This window comes from Bombina bombina, unplaced genomic scaffold (genome assembly GCF_027579735.1).
Source record: "Bombina bombina isolate aBomBom1 unplaced genomic scaffold, aBomBom1.pri scaffold_995, whole genome shotgun sequence".
Lineage (NCBI taxonomy): Eukaryota > Metazoa > Chordata > Amphibia > Anura > Bombinatoridae > Bombina > Bombina bombina.
The window spans coordinates 27,501-45,118 of NW_026512555.1; the positions used below are offsets into that span (position 1 = coordinate 27,501).

Below are 17,618 nucleotides of genomic sequence, written 5' to 3' on the forward strand. Positions count from 1 at the left end.
TTGAAATCTTGGTCAGCTGATGCGTCTTCCAAGAACAAGCTACTTAACATTCCTTTCAAGGGGAAAACGCTGTTTGGCCCTGACTTGAAAGAGATTATCTCTGATATCACTGGGGGTAAGGGCCACGCCCTTCCTCAGGATCGGCCTTTCAAGGCCAAAAATAAACCTAATTTTCGTCCCTTTCGTAGAAACGGACCAGCCCCAAGTGCTACGTCCTCTAAGCAAGAGGGTAATACTTCTCAAGCCAAGCAAGCTTGGAGACCAATGCAAGGCTGGAACAAGGGAAAGCAGGCCAAGAAACCTGCCACTGCTACCAAGACAGCATGAAATGTTGGCCCCCGATCCGGGACCGGATCTGGTGGGGGGCAGACTCTCTCTCTTCGCTCAGGCTTGGGCAAGAGATGTTCTGGATCCTTGGGCACTAGAGATAGTCTCCCAAGGTTATCTTCTGGAATTCAAGGGGCTTCCCCCAAGGGGGAGGTTCCACAGGTCTCAGTTGTCTTCAGACCACATAAAAAGACAGGCATTCTTACATTGTGTAGAAGACCTGTTAAAAATGGGAGTGATCCATCCTGTTCCATTAGGAGAACAAGGGATGGGGTTCTACTCCAATCTGTTCATAGTTCCCAAAAAAGAGGGAACGTTCAGACCAATCTTAGATCTCAAGATCTTAAACAAGTTTCTCAAGGTTCCATCGTTCAAGATGGAAACCATTCGAACAATTCTTCCTTCCATCCAGGAAGGTCAATTCATGACCACGGTGGATTTAAAGGATGCGTATCTACATATTCCTATCCACAAGGAACATCATCGGTTCCTAAGGTTCGCATTCCTGGACAAGCATTACCAGTTCGTGGCGCTTCCTTTCGGATTAGCCACTGCTCCAAGGATTTTCACAAAGGTACTAGGGTCCCTTCTAGCTGTGCTAAGACCAAGGGGCATTGCTGTAGTACCTTACTTGGACGACATTCTGATTCAAGCGTCGTCCCTTCCTCAAGCAAAGGCTCACACGGACATCGTCCTGGCCTTTCTCAGATCTCACGGATGGAAAGTGAACGTGGAAAAGAGTTCTCTATCTCCGTCAACAAGGGTTCCCTTCTTGGGAACGATAATAGACTCCTTAGAAATGAGGATTTTTCTGACAGAGGCCAGAAAAACAAAACTTCTAGACTCTTGTCGGATACTTCATTCCGTTCCTCTTCCTTCCATAGCGCAGTGCATGGAAGTGATAGGTTTGATGGTAGCGGCAATGGACATAGTTCCTTTTGCGCGCATTCATCTAAGACCATTACAACTGTGCATGCTCAGTCAGTGGAATGGGGACTATTCAGACTTGTCTCCGAGGATACAAGTAAATCAGAGGACCAGAGACTCACTCCGTTGGTGGCTGTCCCTGGACAACCTGTCACAAGGGATGACCTTCCGCAGACCAGAGTGGGTCATTGTCACGACCGACGCCAGTCTGATGGGCTGGGGCGCGGTCTGGGGATCCCTGAAAGCTCAGGGTCTTTGGTCTCGGGAAGAATCTCTTCTACCGATAAATATTCTGGAACTGAGAGCGATATTCAATGCTCTCAAGGCTTGGCCTCAGCTAGCGAGGGCCAAGTTCATACGGTTTCAATCAGACAACATGACAACTGTTGCGTACATCAACCATCAGGGGGGAACAAGGAGTTCCCTGGCGATGGAAGAAGTGACCAAAATCATTCTATGGGCGGAGTCTCACTCCTGCCACCTGTCTGCAATCCACATCCCAGGAGTGGAAAATTGGGAAGCGGATTTTCTGAGTCGTCAGACATTGCATCCGGGGGAGTGGGAACTCCATCCGGAAATCTTTGCCCAAATCACTCAACGGTGGGGCATTCCAGACATGGATCTGATGGCCTCTCGTCAGAACTTCAAAGTTCCTTGCTACGGGTCCAGATCCAGGGATCCCAAGGCGGCTCTAGTAGATGCACTAGTAGCACCTTGGACCTTCAAACTAGCTTATGTATTCCCGCCGTTTCCTCTCATCCCCAGGCTGGTAGCCAGGATCAATCAGGAGAGGGCGTCGGTGATCTTGATAGCTCCTGCGTGGCCACGCAGGACTTGGTATGCAGATCTGGTGAATATGTCATCGGCTCCACCATGGAAGCTACCTTTGAGACGAGACCTTCTTGTTCAAGGTCCGTTCGAACATCCGAATCTGGTCTCACTCCAGCTGACTGCTTGGAGATTGAACGCTTGATCTTATCGAAGCGAGGATTCTCAGATTCTGTTATTGATACTCTTGTTCAGGCCAGAAAGCCTGTAACTAGAAAGATTTACCACAAAATTTGGAAAAAATATATCTGTTGGTGTGAATCTAAAGGATTCCCTTGGGACAAGGTTAAGATTCCTAGGATTCTATCCTTCCTTCAAGAAGGATTGGAAAAAGGATTATCTGCAAGTTCCTTGAAGGGACAGATTTCTGCCTTGTCTGTGCTACTTCACAAAAAGCTGGCAGCTGTGCCAGATGTTCAAGCCTTTGTTCAGGCTCTGGTTAGAATCAAGCCTGTTTACAAACCTTTGACTCCTCCTTGGAGTCTCAACTTAGTTCTTTCAGTTCTTCAGGGGGTTCCGTTTGAACCCTTACATTCCGTTGATATTAAGTTATTATCTTGGAAAGTTTTGTTTTTGGTTGCAATTTCTTCTGCTAGAAGAGTTTCAGAATTATCTGCTCTGCAGTGTTCTCCTCCTTATCTGGTGTTCCATGCAGATAAGGTGGTTTTACGTACTAAACCTGGTTTTCTTCCAAAAGTTGTTTCTAACAAAAACATTAACCAGGAGATAGTCGTGCCTTCTCTGTGTCCGAAACCAGTTTCAAAGAAGGAACGTTTGTTGCACAATTTGGATGTTGTTCGCGCTCTAAAATTCTATTTGGACGCTACAAAGGATTTTAGACAAACATCTTCCTTGTTTGTTGTTTATTCCGGTAAAAGGAGAGGTCAAAAAGCAACTTCTACCTCTCTCTCTTTTTGGATTAAAAGCATCATCAGATTGGCTTACGAGACTGCCGGACGGCAGCCTCCTGAAAGAATCACAGCTCATTCCACTAGGGCTGTGGCTTCCACATGGGCCTTCAAGAACGAGGCTTCTGTTGATCAGATATGTAGGGCAGCGACTTGGTCTTCACTGCACACTTTTACCAAATTTTACAAGTTTGATACTTTTGCTTCTTCTGAGGCTATTTTTGGGAGAAAGGTTTTGCAAGCCGTGGTGCCTTCCATCTAGGTGACCTGATTTGCTCCCTCCCATCATCCGTGTCCTAAAGCTTTGGTATTGGTTCCCACAAGTAAGGATGACGCCGTGGACCGGACACACCGATGTTGGAGAAAACAGAATTTATGTTTACCTGATAAATTAATTTATCCAAAGGTGTGTCCGGTCCACGGCCCGCCCTGGTTTTTTAATCAGGTCTGATAATTTATTTTCTTTAACTACAGTCACCACGGTATCATATGGTTTCTCCTATGCAAATATTCCTCCTTAACGTCAGTCGAATGACTGGGGTAGGCGGAGCCTAGGAGGGATCATGTGACCAGCTTTGCTGGGCTCTTTGCCATTTCCTGTTGGGGAAGAGAATATCCCACAAGTAAGGATGACGCCGTGGACCGGACACACCGTTGGAGAAAGTAATTTATCAGGTAAACATAAATTCTGTTTTCTATACTTTTCAACTGGGATTTTGGCTCACTGTTTTGAGCAAACTGCAGCAGTTCTCTTAGGTTTGATGGGTGCTTTTCCCATCTGGTAGTTTTTTTTTTATATTTTTCTACAAATAATCAATGGGAATCAATTCTGGATTAATAGGCCACTTAGGAACGGTCCAATGCTTTCTTCTCATCCATTTTTGGGTCTATCTATCTATTTATCTATCTATCTCTCTCTCTCTCTCTCTCTCTCTCTCTCTCTCTCTCTCTCTCTCTCTCTTTCTCTCTCTCTTTCTACCTCTCTCTTTCTACCTCTATATCTATCTATCTATCTATCTATCTATCTATCTATCACTTTCTATCTATCGCTCTCTCACTTTTATTTTTTTCCTCTTTGTTTTTCTCTTTTTTTTCTTACTCTTTTTTCTCTTTTTTTCTCGTATTCAGCCCACGGCCATAAAGAAAAACATTAGCTAGCAGTGCTTTGTAGGAGTGTACGTAATTAAGAGGCCAATTCTGTAAAGGTCTCTGAGCTGGTTAGATTCTATAAGAATGCTTGCTGGTCCTTCTATTACCCTAGTGATATTCTATAAAGCCACTTTTTACCCTGAAAACAGGGTGTCTTAATGGGAAGGAGTGGCATAATTTTCAAAAGTGCACAATTAAATTCATAATTTAAAAATCACACAAAATGAATAATTGAACCATTCACACACAAATACACAGTAAAAAAATTGTATTCCTAAGGTGCATCAAAAATCGTAACAAAATTATTCACCAAACATCATATTTTATCAAAATTTAACATTTGTATGTGAATTACACATGAATAAATTATGCACAGTGTAAATCGTAATTTTAATTTACTTGATGTGCAAAGTACACATACAAAATACAAAGGGTTCCATGGGCGTGTATGAAATTTTGTCTTAAATCCAAGCGTAATTCAATAAACATTTCTGCACTATAGTTCTCACTGTTTTGACTCGCAAAAGAAAAGATGGCAAGTCTGTGACAAAATACTTAGAACCCTAATAGAAAAACACATGCATACGAAAATATAGGCGATTGTAAGATGCTATACGCAGAAAGAAGAGCAGTGTGATTTACATTGTGCTCACTGCTAACTTTACCTTACACAAGTGAAGTTTACTTTTTTTTTTTTTAGCAAGTAGCATTCATTTCAATAGGAGACAACTCTCCACTTGTAGGGCCTGACTCTTTTTCAGATAATGCCACCAGGGCAGCCCCTGCGAGCGTCAGAATGAAAAACCACGTCTGATCTGTGAGGAATAGATAATTGGCCCCATGTCTAGTTGTATAACATTTCTACCTTTTAAAAGTGTTGTGTGTTTTCTCAAAAAAATCCTTGAGCTGGTAACAACAACGTTTTAGAAATATTTCTTCCAGGTAATGTGATGCCACAATGTATTAGGCTAGTGGTGCTGTTATACAGTGGAGAGTATTGTAGAAAAGAGCAGCAGCACCACACTTTAGGAAATTTTAACTGCTTTTAATGATGAAACATACAGAAAGACGACGTTTCGGTCATCAACTGACCTTAATCATGATTAAGGTCAGTTGATGACCGAAACGTTGTTGTCTTTCTGTATGTTTCATCATTAAAAGCAGTTAAAATTTCCTAAAGTGTGGTGCTGCTGCTCTTTTCTACAATACTGTCTACTCCTGGGGTTGGTGCAGAAACCCCTGTAGCGTGCACCCTAAATTGGATGGTGAGTGCTGGGCCTATCTCTAATTTCTACGTTATACAGTGGAGTCCATGAGTATATAGACAGCACAAGAGTGCAGACTATCAGCAATACTTTAAGGGTACTTATATCAACAGTCTTTGAGACAGGTGGTAATTAGGATTATGTTGTTGCATGACTCTCATTTCTCTTGTTAAGTGTATCCAGTCCACGGATCATCCATTACTTATGGGATATTCTCCTTCCCAACAGGAAGTTGCAAGAGGATCACCCACAGCAGAGCTGCTATATAGCTCCTCCCCTCACTGCCATACCCAGTCATTCTCTTGCAACTCTCAACAAAGATGGAGGTAGTAAGAGGAGAGTGGTGTATTATAGTTAGTTTTTTAACTTATTATGTTATTTCTCCAACATAGGTGTGTCCGGTCCACGGCGTCATCCTTACTTGTGGGATATTCTCTTCCCCAACAGGAAATGGCAAAGAGCCCAGCAAAGCTGGTCACATGATCCCTCCTAGGCTCCGCCTTCCCCAGTCATTCTCTTTGCCGTTGTACAGGCAACATCTCCACGGAGATGGCTTAGAGTTTTTTGGTGTTTAACTGTAGTTTTTATTATTCAATCAAGAGTTTGTTATTTTAAAATAGTGCTGGTATGTACTATTTACTCTGAAACAGAAAGGTGATGAAGATTTCTGTTTGTAAGAGGAAAATGATTTTAGCAACCGTTACTAAAATCGATGGCTGTTTCCACACAGGACTGTTGAGAGGAATTAACTTCAGTTGGGGGAAACAGTGAGCAGACTTTCGCTGCTTGAGGCATGACACATTTCTAACAAGACGATGTAATGCTGGAAGCTGTCATTTTCCCTATGGGATCCGGTAAGCCATTTTTATTACATAAGAAAAAAAGGGCTTCACAAGGGCTTTTAAGACTGTAGACATTTTCTGGGCTAAAACGATTGATATATAAGCATATTTTAATACTTCATAGCTTTGAGGAATTATTTTATTCTTGGGAATTATGTAAAATAACCGGCAGGCACTGTATTGGACACCTTATTCTCTAGGGGCTTTCCCTAATCATAGGCAGAGCCTCATTTTCGCGCCTCTATTGCGCACTTGTTTTTGGGAAGCATGACATGCAGATGCATGTGTGAGGAGCTCTGATACATAGAAAAGACTTTCTGAAGGCGTCATTTGGTATCGTATTCGCCTTTGGGCTTGGTTGGGTCTCAGCAAAGCAGATACCAGGGACTGTAAAGGGGTTAAATATAAAAACGGCTCCGGTTCCGTTATTTTAAGAGTTAAAGCTTTCAAATTTGGTGTGCAATACTTTTAAGACACTGTGGTGAAATTTTGGTGAATTTTGAACAATTCCTTCATACTTTTTCACATTTGCAGTAATAAAGTGTGTTCAGTTTTATTTTAAAACGTTTTTTGTACTTTGTTATCAAGTTTATGCCTGTTTAACATGTCTGAACTACCAGATAGACTGTGTTCTGTATGTGGGGAAGCCAAGGTTCCTTCTCATTTAAATAGATGTGATTTATGTGACACAAAATTTAGAGAAAATGATGCCCAAGATGATTCCTCAAGTGAGGGGAGTAAGCATGGTACTGCATCATCCCCTCCTTCGTCTACACCAGTCTTGCCCATACAGGAGGCCCCTAGTACATCTAGTGCGCCAATACTCCTTACTATGCAACAATTAACGGCTGTAATGGATAATTCTATCAAAAACATTTTAGCCAAAATGCCCACTTATCAGCGAAAGCGCGACTGCTCTGTTTTAGAAAATACTGAAGAGCATGAGGACGCTGATGATATTGGTTCTGAAGTGCCCCTACACCAATCTGAGGGGGCCAGGGAGGTTTTGTCTGAGGGAGAAATTTCAGATTCAGGGAAAATTTCTCAACAAGCTGAACCTGATGTAATTACATTCAAATTTAAATTGGAACATCTCCGCGCCCTGCTTAAGGAGGTGTTATCTACTCTGGATGATTGTGAGAATTTGGTCATTCCAGAGAAATTATGTAAAATGGACAAGTTCCTAGAGGTCCCGGGGCCCCCCGAAGCTTTTCCTATACCCAAGCGGGTGGCGGACATTGTAAACAAAGAATGGGAAAGGCCCGGCATACCTTTCGTCCCTCCCCCTATATTTAAGAAATTGTTTCCTATGGTCGACCCCAGAAAGGACTTATGGCAGACAGTCCCCAAGGTCGAGGGGGCGGTTTCTACTCTAAACAAACGCACCACTATACCCATAGAAGATAGTTGTGCTTTCAAAGATCCTATGGATAAAAAATTAGAGGGTTTGCTTAAAAAGATGTTTGTTCAGCAAGGTTACCTTCTACAACCAATTTCATGCATTGTTCCTGTCACTACAGCAGCGTGTTTCTGGTTCGATGAACTAGAAAAGGCGCTCAATAAAGATTCTTCTTATGAGGAGATTTTGGACAGAATTCATGCTCTCAAATTGGCTAACTCTTTCACCCTAGACGCCACTTTGCAATTGGCTAGATTAGCGGCGAAAAATTCTGGGTTTGCTATTGTGGCGCGCAGAGCGCTTTGGCTAAAATCTTGGTCAGCGGATGCGTCTTCCAAGAACAAATTGCTTAACATTCCTTTCAAGGGGAAAACGCTGTTTGGCCCTGACTTGAAAGAGATTATTTCTGATATCACTGGGGGCAAGGGCCACGCCCTTCCTCAGGATAGGTCTTTCAAGGCCAAAAATAAACCTAATTTTCGTCCCTTTCGCAGAAACGGACCAGCCCCAAGTGCTACGTCCTCTAAGCAAGAGGGTAATACTTCTCAAGCCAAGCCAGCCTGGAGGCCAATGCAAGGCTGGAACAAAGGTAAGCAGGCCAAGAAACCTGCCACTGCTACCAAGACAGCATGAGATGTTGGCCCCCGATCCGGGACCGGATCTGGTGGGGGGCAGACTCTCTCTCTTCGCTCAGGCTTGGGCAAGAGATGTTCTGGATCCTTGGGCGCTAGAAATAGTCTCCCAAGGTTATCTTCTGGAATTCAAGGGGCTTCCCCCGAGGGGGAGGTTCCACAGGTCTCAATTGTCTTCAGACCACATAAAAAAACAGGCATTCTTACATTGTGTAGAAGACCTGTTAAAAATGGGAGTGATTCATCCTGTTCCATTAGGAGAACAAGGGATGGGGTTCTACTCCAATCTGTTCGTAGTTCCCAAAAAAGAGGGAACATTCAGACCAATCTTAGATCTCAAGATCCTAAACAAGTTTCTCAAGGTTCCATCGTTCAAAATGGAAACCATTCGAACAATTCTTCCTTCCATCCAGGAAGGTCAATTCATGACCACGGTGGATTTAAAGGATGCGTATCTACATATTCCTATCCACAAGGAACATCATCGGTTCCTAAGGTTCGCATTTCTGGACAAGCATTACCAGTTTGTGGCACTTCCGTTCGGATTAGCCACTGCTCCAAGAATTTTCACAAAGGTGCTAGGGTCCCTTCTAGCGGTGCTAAGACCAAGGGGCATTGCAGTAGTACCTTACTTGGACGACATTCTGATTCAAGCGTCGTCCCTTCCACAAGCAAAGGCTCACACGGACATTGTCCTGGCCTTTCTCAGATCTCACGGGTGGAAAGTGAACGTAGAAAAAAGTTCTCTATCTCCGTCAACAAGGGTTCCCTTCTTGGGAACAATAATAGACTCCTTAGAAATGAGGATTTTTCTGACAGAGGCCAGAAAATCAAAACTTCTAAACTCTTGTCAAATACTTCATTCTGTTCCTCTTCCTTCCATAGCGCAGTGCATGGAAGTAATAGGTTTGATGGTAGCGGCAATGGACATAGTTCCTTTTGCGCGAATTCATCTAAGACCATTACAACTGTGCATGCTCAGTCAGTGGAATGGGGATTATACAGACTTGTCTCCGACGATACAAGTAGATCAGAGGACCAGAGATTCACTCCGTTGGTGGCTGTCCCTGGACAACCTGTCACAGGGGATGAGCTTCCGCAGACCAGAGTGGGTCATTGTCACGACCGACGCCAGTCTGGTGGGCTGGGGCGCGGTCTGGGGACCCCTGAAAGCTCAGGGTCTTTGGTCTCGGGAAGAATCTCTTCTCCCGATAAATATTCTGGAACTGAGAGCGATATTCAATGCTCTCAAGGCTTGGCCTCAGCTAGCAAAGGCCAAATTCATACGGTTTCAATCAGACAACATGACGACTGTTGCGTACATCAACCATCAGGGGGGAACAAGGAGTTCCCTGGCGATGGAAGAAGTGACCAAAATCATTCAATGGGCGGAGACTCACTCCTGCCACTTGTCTGCAATCCACATCCCAGGAGTGGAAAATTGGGAAGCGGATTTTCTGAGTCGTCAGACATTTCATCCGGGGGAGTGGGAACTCCATCCGGAAATCTTTGCCCAAATTACTCAGTTGTGGGGCATTCCAGACATGGATCTGATGGCCTCTCGTCAGAACTTCAAGGTTCCTTGCTACGGGTCCAGATCCAGGGATCCCAAGGCGACTCTAGTAGATGCACTAGTAGCACCTTGGACCTTCAAACTAGCTTATGTATTCCCGCCGTTTCCTCTCATCCCCAGGCTGGTAGCCAGGATCAATCAGGAGAGGGCATCGGTGATCTTGATAGCTCCTGCGTGGCCACGCAGGACTTGGTATGCAGACCTGGTGAATATGTCATCGGCTCCACCATGGAAGCTACCTTTGAGACGGGACCTTCTTGTTCAAGGTCCGTTCGATCATCCGAATCTGGTCTCACTCCAACTGACTGCTTGGAGATTGAACGCTTGATCTTATCAAAGCGAGGGTTCTCAGATTCTGTCATTGATACTCTTGTTCAGGCCAGAAAGCCTGTAACTAGAAAAATCTACCACAAAATATGGAAAAAATATATCTGTTGGTGTGAATCTAAAGGATTCCCTTGGGACAAGATAAAAATTCCTAAGATTCTATCCTTTCTTCAAGAAGGTTTGGAGAAAGGATTATCTGCAAGTTCCTTGAAGGGACAGATTTCTGCCTTGTCTGTGTTACTTCGCAAAAAGCTGGCAGCTGTGCCAGATGTTCAAGCCTTTGTTCAGGCTCTGGTTAGAATCAAGCCTGTTTACAAACCTTTGACTCCTCCTTGGAGTCTCAATTTAGTTCTTTCAGTTCTTCAGGGGGTTCCGTTTGAACCCTTACATTCCGTTGATATTAAGTTATTATCTTGGAAAGTTTTGTTTTTGGTTGCAATTTCTTCTGCTAGAAGATTTTCTGAATTATCTGCTCTGCAGTGTTCTCCTCCTTATCTGGTGTTCCATGCAGATAAGGTGGTTTTGCGTACTAAACCTGGTTTTCTTCCGAAAGTTGTTTCTAACAAAAACATTAACCAGGAGATAGTCGTGCCTTCTTTGTGTCCGAATCCAGTTTCAAAGAAGGAACGTTTGTTGCACAATTTGGACGTAGTTCGTGCTCTAAAATTCTATTTAGATGCTACAAAGGATTTTAGACAAACATCTTCCTTGTTTGTTGTTTATTCTGGTAAAAGGAGAGGTCAAAAAGCAACTTCTACCTCTCTCTCTTTTTGGCTTAAAAGCATCATCAGATTGGCTTACGAGACTGCCGGACGGCAGCCTCCTGAAAGAATCACAGCTCATTCCACTAGGGCTGTGGCTTCCACATGGGCCTTCAAGTACGAGGCTTCTGTTGATCAGATATGTAAGGCAGCGACTTGGTCTTCACTGCACACTTTTACTAAATTTTACAAATTTGATACTTTTGCTTCTTCTGAGGCTATTTTTGGGAGAAAGGTTTTGCAAGCCGTGGTGCCTTCCATCTAGGTGACCTGATTTGCTCCCTCCCTTCATTCGTGTCCTAAAGCTTTGGTATTGGTTCCCACAAGTAAGGATGACGCCGTGGACCGGACACACCTATGTTGGAGAAAACAGAATTTATGTTTACCTGATAAATTACTTTCTCCAACGGTGTGTCCGGTCCACGGCCCGCCCTGGTTTTTTAATCAGGTCTGATAGTTTATTTTCTTTAACTACAGTCACCACGGTATCATATGATTTCTCCTATGCAAATTTTCCTCCTTTATGTTGGTCGAATGACTGGGGAAGGCGGAGCCTAGGAGGGATCATGTGACCAGCTTTGCTGGGCTCTTTGCCATTTCCTGTTGGGGAAGAGAATATCCCACAAGTAAGGATGACGCCGTGGACCGGACACACCGTTGGAGAAAGTAATTTATCAGGTAAACATAAATTCTGTTTTTTAAATTGTACCGGAGTGTACTATTTTATCTCAGGCAGCATTAGAAGAAGAATCTGCCTGCGGTTTCTATGATCTTAGCAGAAGTAACTAAGATCCACTGCCGTTCTCACATATTCTGAGGAGTGAGGTAACTTCAGAGGGGGAATGGCGTGCAGGTTATCCTGCAATAAGGTATGTGCAGTTAACATATTTCTAGGGATGGAATTTGCTAGAAAAATATAAAACGTTTGCTGGCATGTTTAATCGTTTTTATATATGCTTGGTGATAAAACTTATTGGGGCCTAGTTTTCTTCCACATGGCTGGCTTGATTTTTGCCTAGAAACAGTTTCCTGAGGCTTTCCACTGTTGTAATATGAGTGGGAGGGGCCTATTTTAGCATTTTTCTGCACTGCTAAAATTACAGACAGAGACACTCAGCTTCCCTCTGAAGGGCTCAAAAGGCTTCAAAAGCCGTGTTTGAGGAGGGTAACAACCACAGTAGACCTGTGGCAGTTGTGACTAGTTTTAAAAACGTTTTTTTCATTTATTATTCCGTTTTTGGTATTAAGGGGTTAATCATCCATTTGCAAGCGATGCTCTGCTAACTTGTTATCTACACTGTAAAAATTTCGTTAGTGTAACTGCCTTTTTTCACTGTTATTTCAAATTTTGACAAAATGTGTTTTTCTTAAAGACACAGTAACGTTTTTTATATTGCTTGTTTAACTTGATGCAAAGTGTTTTCCAAGCTTGCTAGTCTCATTGCTAGTCTGTACAAACATGTCTGACATAGAGTAAACTACTTGTTCATTATGTTTAAAAGCCATGGTGGAGCCCCATAGGAGAATGTGTACCAAATGTATTGATTTCACCTTAAACAGTAAAGATCAGTCTTTATCTATAAAAGAATTGTCACCAGAGGGTTCTGTCGAGGGGTGAAGTTATGCCGACTAACTCTCCCCACGTGTTGGACCCTTTGCCTCCCGCTCAAGGGACGCATGCTAATATGGCGCCAAGTACATCAGGGACGCCCATAGCGATTACTTTGCAGGACATGGCTGCTATCATAGATACCCTGTCAGCAGTATTAGCCAGATTGCCTGAATTAAGAGGCAAGCGCGATAGCTCTGGGGTTAGACGAGATACAGAGCGCGTAGATGCTTTAAGAGCCATGTCGGATACTGCGTCACAATATGCAGAACCTGAGAACGGAGAGCTTCAGTCTGTGGGTGACATCTCTGATTCGGGGAAACCTGATTCAGAGATTTCTAATTTTAAATTTAAGCTTGAGAAACTCTGTGTATTGCTTGGGGAGGTGTTAGCTGCTCTGAATGACTGTGACACAATTGCAGTGCCAGAGAAATTGTGTAGACTGGATAAATACTATGCAGTGCCGGTGTGTACTGATGTTTTTCCAATACCTAAAAGGTTTACAGAAATTATTAGTAAGGAGTGGGATAGACCCGGTGTGCCGTTTTCCCCCCCTCCTATATTTAGGAATTGGGTGGAGCAGTTTCTATTTTAGCAAAGCGTACCACAATCCCGGTTGAGGACAGTTGTGCTTTTTCAGATCCAATGGATAAAAAATTAGAGGGTTACCTTAAGAAAATGTTTATTCAACAAGGTTTTATTTTACAGCCCCTTGCATGCATTGCGCCTGTCACTGCTGCGGCGGCATTCTGGTTTGAGGCCCTGGAAGAGGCCATCTATACAGCTCCATTGACTGAAATCATTGACAAGCTTAGAACACTTAAGCTAGCTAACTCATTTGTTTCTGATGCCATTGTTCATTTGACTAAACTAACAGCTAAGAATTCCGGATTCGCCATCCAGGCGCGTAGGGCGCTATGGCTTAAATCCTGGTCAGCTGACGTGATCTAAATTACTCAACATTCCTTTCAAGGGGCAGACCTTATTCGGGCCTGGTTTGAAAGAAATTATTGCTGACATTACTGGAGGTAAGGGTCATACCCTTCCTCAGGACAGGGCCAAATCAAGGGCCAAACAGTCTAATTTTCGTGCCTTTCGAAATTTCAAGGCAGGTTCAGCATCAACTTCCTCTGCTTCAAAACAAGAGGGAACTTTTGCTCAATCCAAGCAGGCCTGGAAATCTAACCAGTCCTGGAACAAGGGCAAGCAGGCCAGAAAGCCTGCTGCTGCCCCCAAGACAGCATGAAGGAACGGCCCCCTATCCGGCAACGGATCTAGTAGGGGGCAGACTTTCTCTCTTCGCCCAGGCGTGGGCAAGAGATGTTCAGGATCCCTTGGCGTTGGAGATCATATCTCAGGGATATCTTCTGGACTTCAAAGCTTCTCCTCCACAGGGGAGATTTCACCTTTCAAGATTATCTGCAAACCAGATAAAGAAAGAGGCATTCCTACGCTGCGTGCAAGACCTCCTAGTAATGGGAGTGATCCATCCAGTTCCGCGGACGGAACAAGGACATGGTTTTTATTCAAATCTGTTTGTGGTTCCCAAAAAAGACGGAACCTTCAGACCAATTTTGGATCTAAAGAACTTAAACAAATTCCTCAGAGTTCCATCATTCAAGATGGAAACTATTCGGACCATCTTACCCATGATCCAAGAGGGTCAGTACATGACCACAGTGGATGCCTACCTTCACATTCCGATTCACAAGAATCATCATCGGTTCCTGAGATTTGCCTTTCTAGACAGGCATTACCAATTTGTAGCTCTTCCCTTCGGGTTGGCTACAGCCCCAAGAATTTTTACAAAGGTTCTGGGCTCTCTTCTGGCGGTTCTAAGACCGCGAGGCATAGCGGTAGATCCTTATCTAGACGACATCCTGATACAGGCGTCAAGCTTTCAAATTGCCAAGTCTCACACAGATATAGTTCTGGCATTTCTGAGGTTGCATGGGTGGAAAGTGAACGAAGAAAAGAGTTCTCTATCTCCTCTCACAAGGGTTTCCTTCCTAGGGACTCTTATAGATTCTGTAGAAATGAAAATTTACCTGACGGAGTCCAGGTTATCAAAACTTCTAAATGCTTGCCGTGTTCTTCACTCCACTCCGCGCCCTGCGGTGGCTCAGTGCATGGAGGTAATCGACTTAATGGTAGCGGCAATGGACATAGTGCCATTTGCGCGCCTGCATCTCAGACCGCTGCAATTATGCATGCTCAGTCAGTGGAATGGGGATTACACAGATTTGTCCCCTCTACTAAATCTGGATCAGGAAACCAGAGATTCTCTTCTCTGGTGGTTATCTCGGGTCCATCTGTCCAAGGGTATGACCTTTCGCAGACCAGATTGGACGATTGTAACAACAGATGCCAGCCTTCTAGGTTGGGGTGCAGTCTGGACTCCCTGAAGGCTCAGGGATCGTGGACTCAGGAGGAGAAACTCCTCCCAATAAATATTCTGGAGTTAAGAGCAATAGTCAATGCTCTTCTAGCTTGGCCTCAGTTAGCAACCCTGAGGTTCATCAGATTTCAGTCGGACAACATCAGGACTGTGGCTTACATCAACCATCAAGGGGGAACCAGGAGTTCCCTAGCGATGTTAGAAGTCTCCATGATAATTTGCTGGGAAGAGTCTCACTCTTGCCACCTATCAGCAATCCATATCCCAGGTGTAGAGAACTGGGAGGCGGATTTTCTAAGTCGTCAGACTTTTCTTCCGGGGGAGTGGGAACTCCATCCGGAGGTTTTTGCTCAATTGGTTCATCGTTGGGGCAAACCAGAACTGGATCTCATGGCGTCTCGCCAGAACGCCAAGCTTCCTTATTACGGATCCAGGTCCAGGGACCCAGAAGCGACGCTGATAGATGCTCTAGCAGCTCCTTGGTTCTTCAACCTGGCTTATGTGTTTCCACCGTTTCCTCTGCTCCCTCGACTGATTGCCAAAATCAGACAGGAGAGGGCATCGGTGATTCTGATAGCGCCTGCGTGGCCACGCAGGACCTGGTATGCAGACCTAGTGGACATATCATCCTTTCCACCATGGACTCTGCCTCTGAGACAAGACCTTCTCATACAAGGTCCTTTCAATCATCCGAATCTAATTTCTCTGAGACTGACTGCATGGAGATTGAACGCTTGATTCTATCAAAGCGTGGCTTCTCCGAGTCAGTCATTGATACCTTAATACAGGCACGAAAGCCTGTCACCAGGAAAATCTACCACAAGATATGGCGTAAATATCTTCATTGGTGTGAATCCAAGAATTACTCATGGAGTAGGGTTAGGATTCCTAGGATATTGTCCTTCCTCCAAGAGGGTTTGGACAAAGGATTATCAGCTAGTTCTTTAAAGGGACAGATTTCTGCTCCGTCTATTCTTTTACACAAGCGTCTGGCAGAAGTTCCAGACGTTCCTGCATTTTGTCAGGCTTTAGTTAGAATTAAGCCTGTGTTTAAATATGTTGCTCCTCCATGGAGCTTAAACTTGGTTCTTAAAGTTCTTCAAGGGGTTCCGTTTGAACCCCTTCATTCTATTGATATCAAACTTCTATCATGGAAAGTTCTTTTTCTGATGGCTATTTCCTCGGCTCGGAGAGTCTCTGAGTTATCTGCCTTACATTGTGATTCTCCTTATCTGATCTTTCATTCAGATAAAGTAGTTCTGCTTACAAAACCTGGGTTTTTACCCAAGGTGGTTTCTAACAAGAATATCAATTAAGAGATTGTTGTTCCATCATTATGTCCTAATCCTTCTTCAAAGAAGGAACATCTTTTGCATAATCTAGACGTAGTCCGTGCCTTGAAGTTTTACTTACAAGCTACTAAAGATTTTCGTCAAACATCTAACCTGTTTGTTGTTTACTCTGGACAGAGGAGAGGTTAAAAGGCCTCGGCAACCTCTCTTTCTTTTTGGCTTCGGAGTATAATCCGTTTAGCCTATGAGACTGCTGGACAGCAGCCCCCTGAAAGGATTACAGCTCATTCCACTAGAGCTGTGGCTTCCACCTGGGCCTTTAGAAATGAGGCTTCTGTTGAACAGATTTGCAAGGCTGCGACTTGGTCTTTGCTTCATTCCTTTTCCAAATTTTACAAATTTGATACTTTTGCTTCTTCGGAGGCTGTTTTTGGGAGAAAGGTTCTACAGGCAGTGGTTCCTTCCGTTTAAGTTCCTGCCTTGTCCCTCCCATCATCCGTGTACTTTAGCTTTGGTATTGGTATCCCATAAGTAATGTATGATCCGTGGACTGGATACACTTAACAAGAGAAAACATAATTTATGCTTACCTGATAAATTTATTTCTCTTGTAGTGTATCCAGTCCACGGCCCGCCCTGTCCTTTTAAGGCAGGTCTAAATTTTAATTAAACTACAGTCACCACTGCACCCTATGGTTTCTCCTTTCTCGGCTTGTTTCGGTCGAATGACTGGATATGGCAGTGAGGGGAGGAGCTATATAGCAGCTCTGCTGTGGGTGATCCTCTTGCAACTTCCTGTTGGGAAGGAGAATATCCCATAAGTAATGGATCATCCGTGGACTGGATATACTACAAGAGAAATAAATTTATCAGGTAAGCATAAATTATGTTTTTTTGAGCTCCAGTTTACATTACTTAGTTATGCAACAGGCAAGTTAGATAAGTATTTTATTTTATTTTTGCAGATACGTACTACGCTAAAGGTGTTTGAGATTAACCAAGAGAGAATCGAGACCTCCCTCCAAGATAATATAGAAGAAAATATTCAGCTCCAGGAAAGTATTAAGCAGGTATGTTTTAAAGCTTGTATACAGAATGTGGATTTATTTTAACTTTGCAAATGAATATCTGAATATTGGTTTGCTTTAGCCAAAAGGATAGAGAAACATTCTGCCGAAGTTAAACTAATTTGCTAAATATTCATCATGCTTAATCTTTAGTTTGTATTGCCCACTAGTTGTCATATCTAGATCAGTACTTATCAAACTTTAGACCTTGACACACTTGGCAATACAAATTTCTGTTGTGGCATAACTGTGTTCTTAAAGGGAGATTCCAGTTAAAATTTAAATGCACATAGATTTATTACATCTTTAAACAG

At 43.6% G+C, this 17,618-nt stretch overlaps 1 protein-coding gene across 1 annotated transcript in view; it reads left to right on the forward strand.

The window, feature by feature from the left end:
• The window catches only part of LOC128644394 (putative cTAGE family member 3), a gene marked incomplete at its 3' end in the record, with an annotated part of 59,536 nt that overhangs the window by 15,254 nt on the left and 26,664 nt on the right, over nucleotides 1-17,618 (forward strand). The window contains exon 5 of the mRNA XM_053697022.1: nucleotides 17,203-17,307. Coding sequence (XP_053552997.1) covers nucleotides 17,203-17,307 — 105 coding nt within the window. The remainder of the gene's footprint in view (nucleotides 1-17,202; nucleotides 17,308-17,618) is intronic.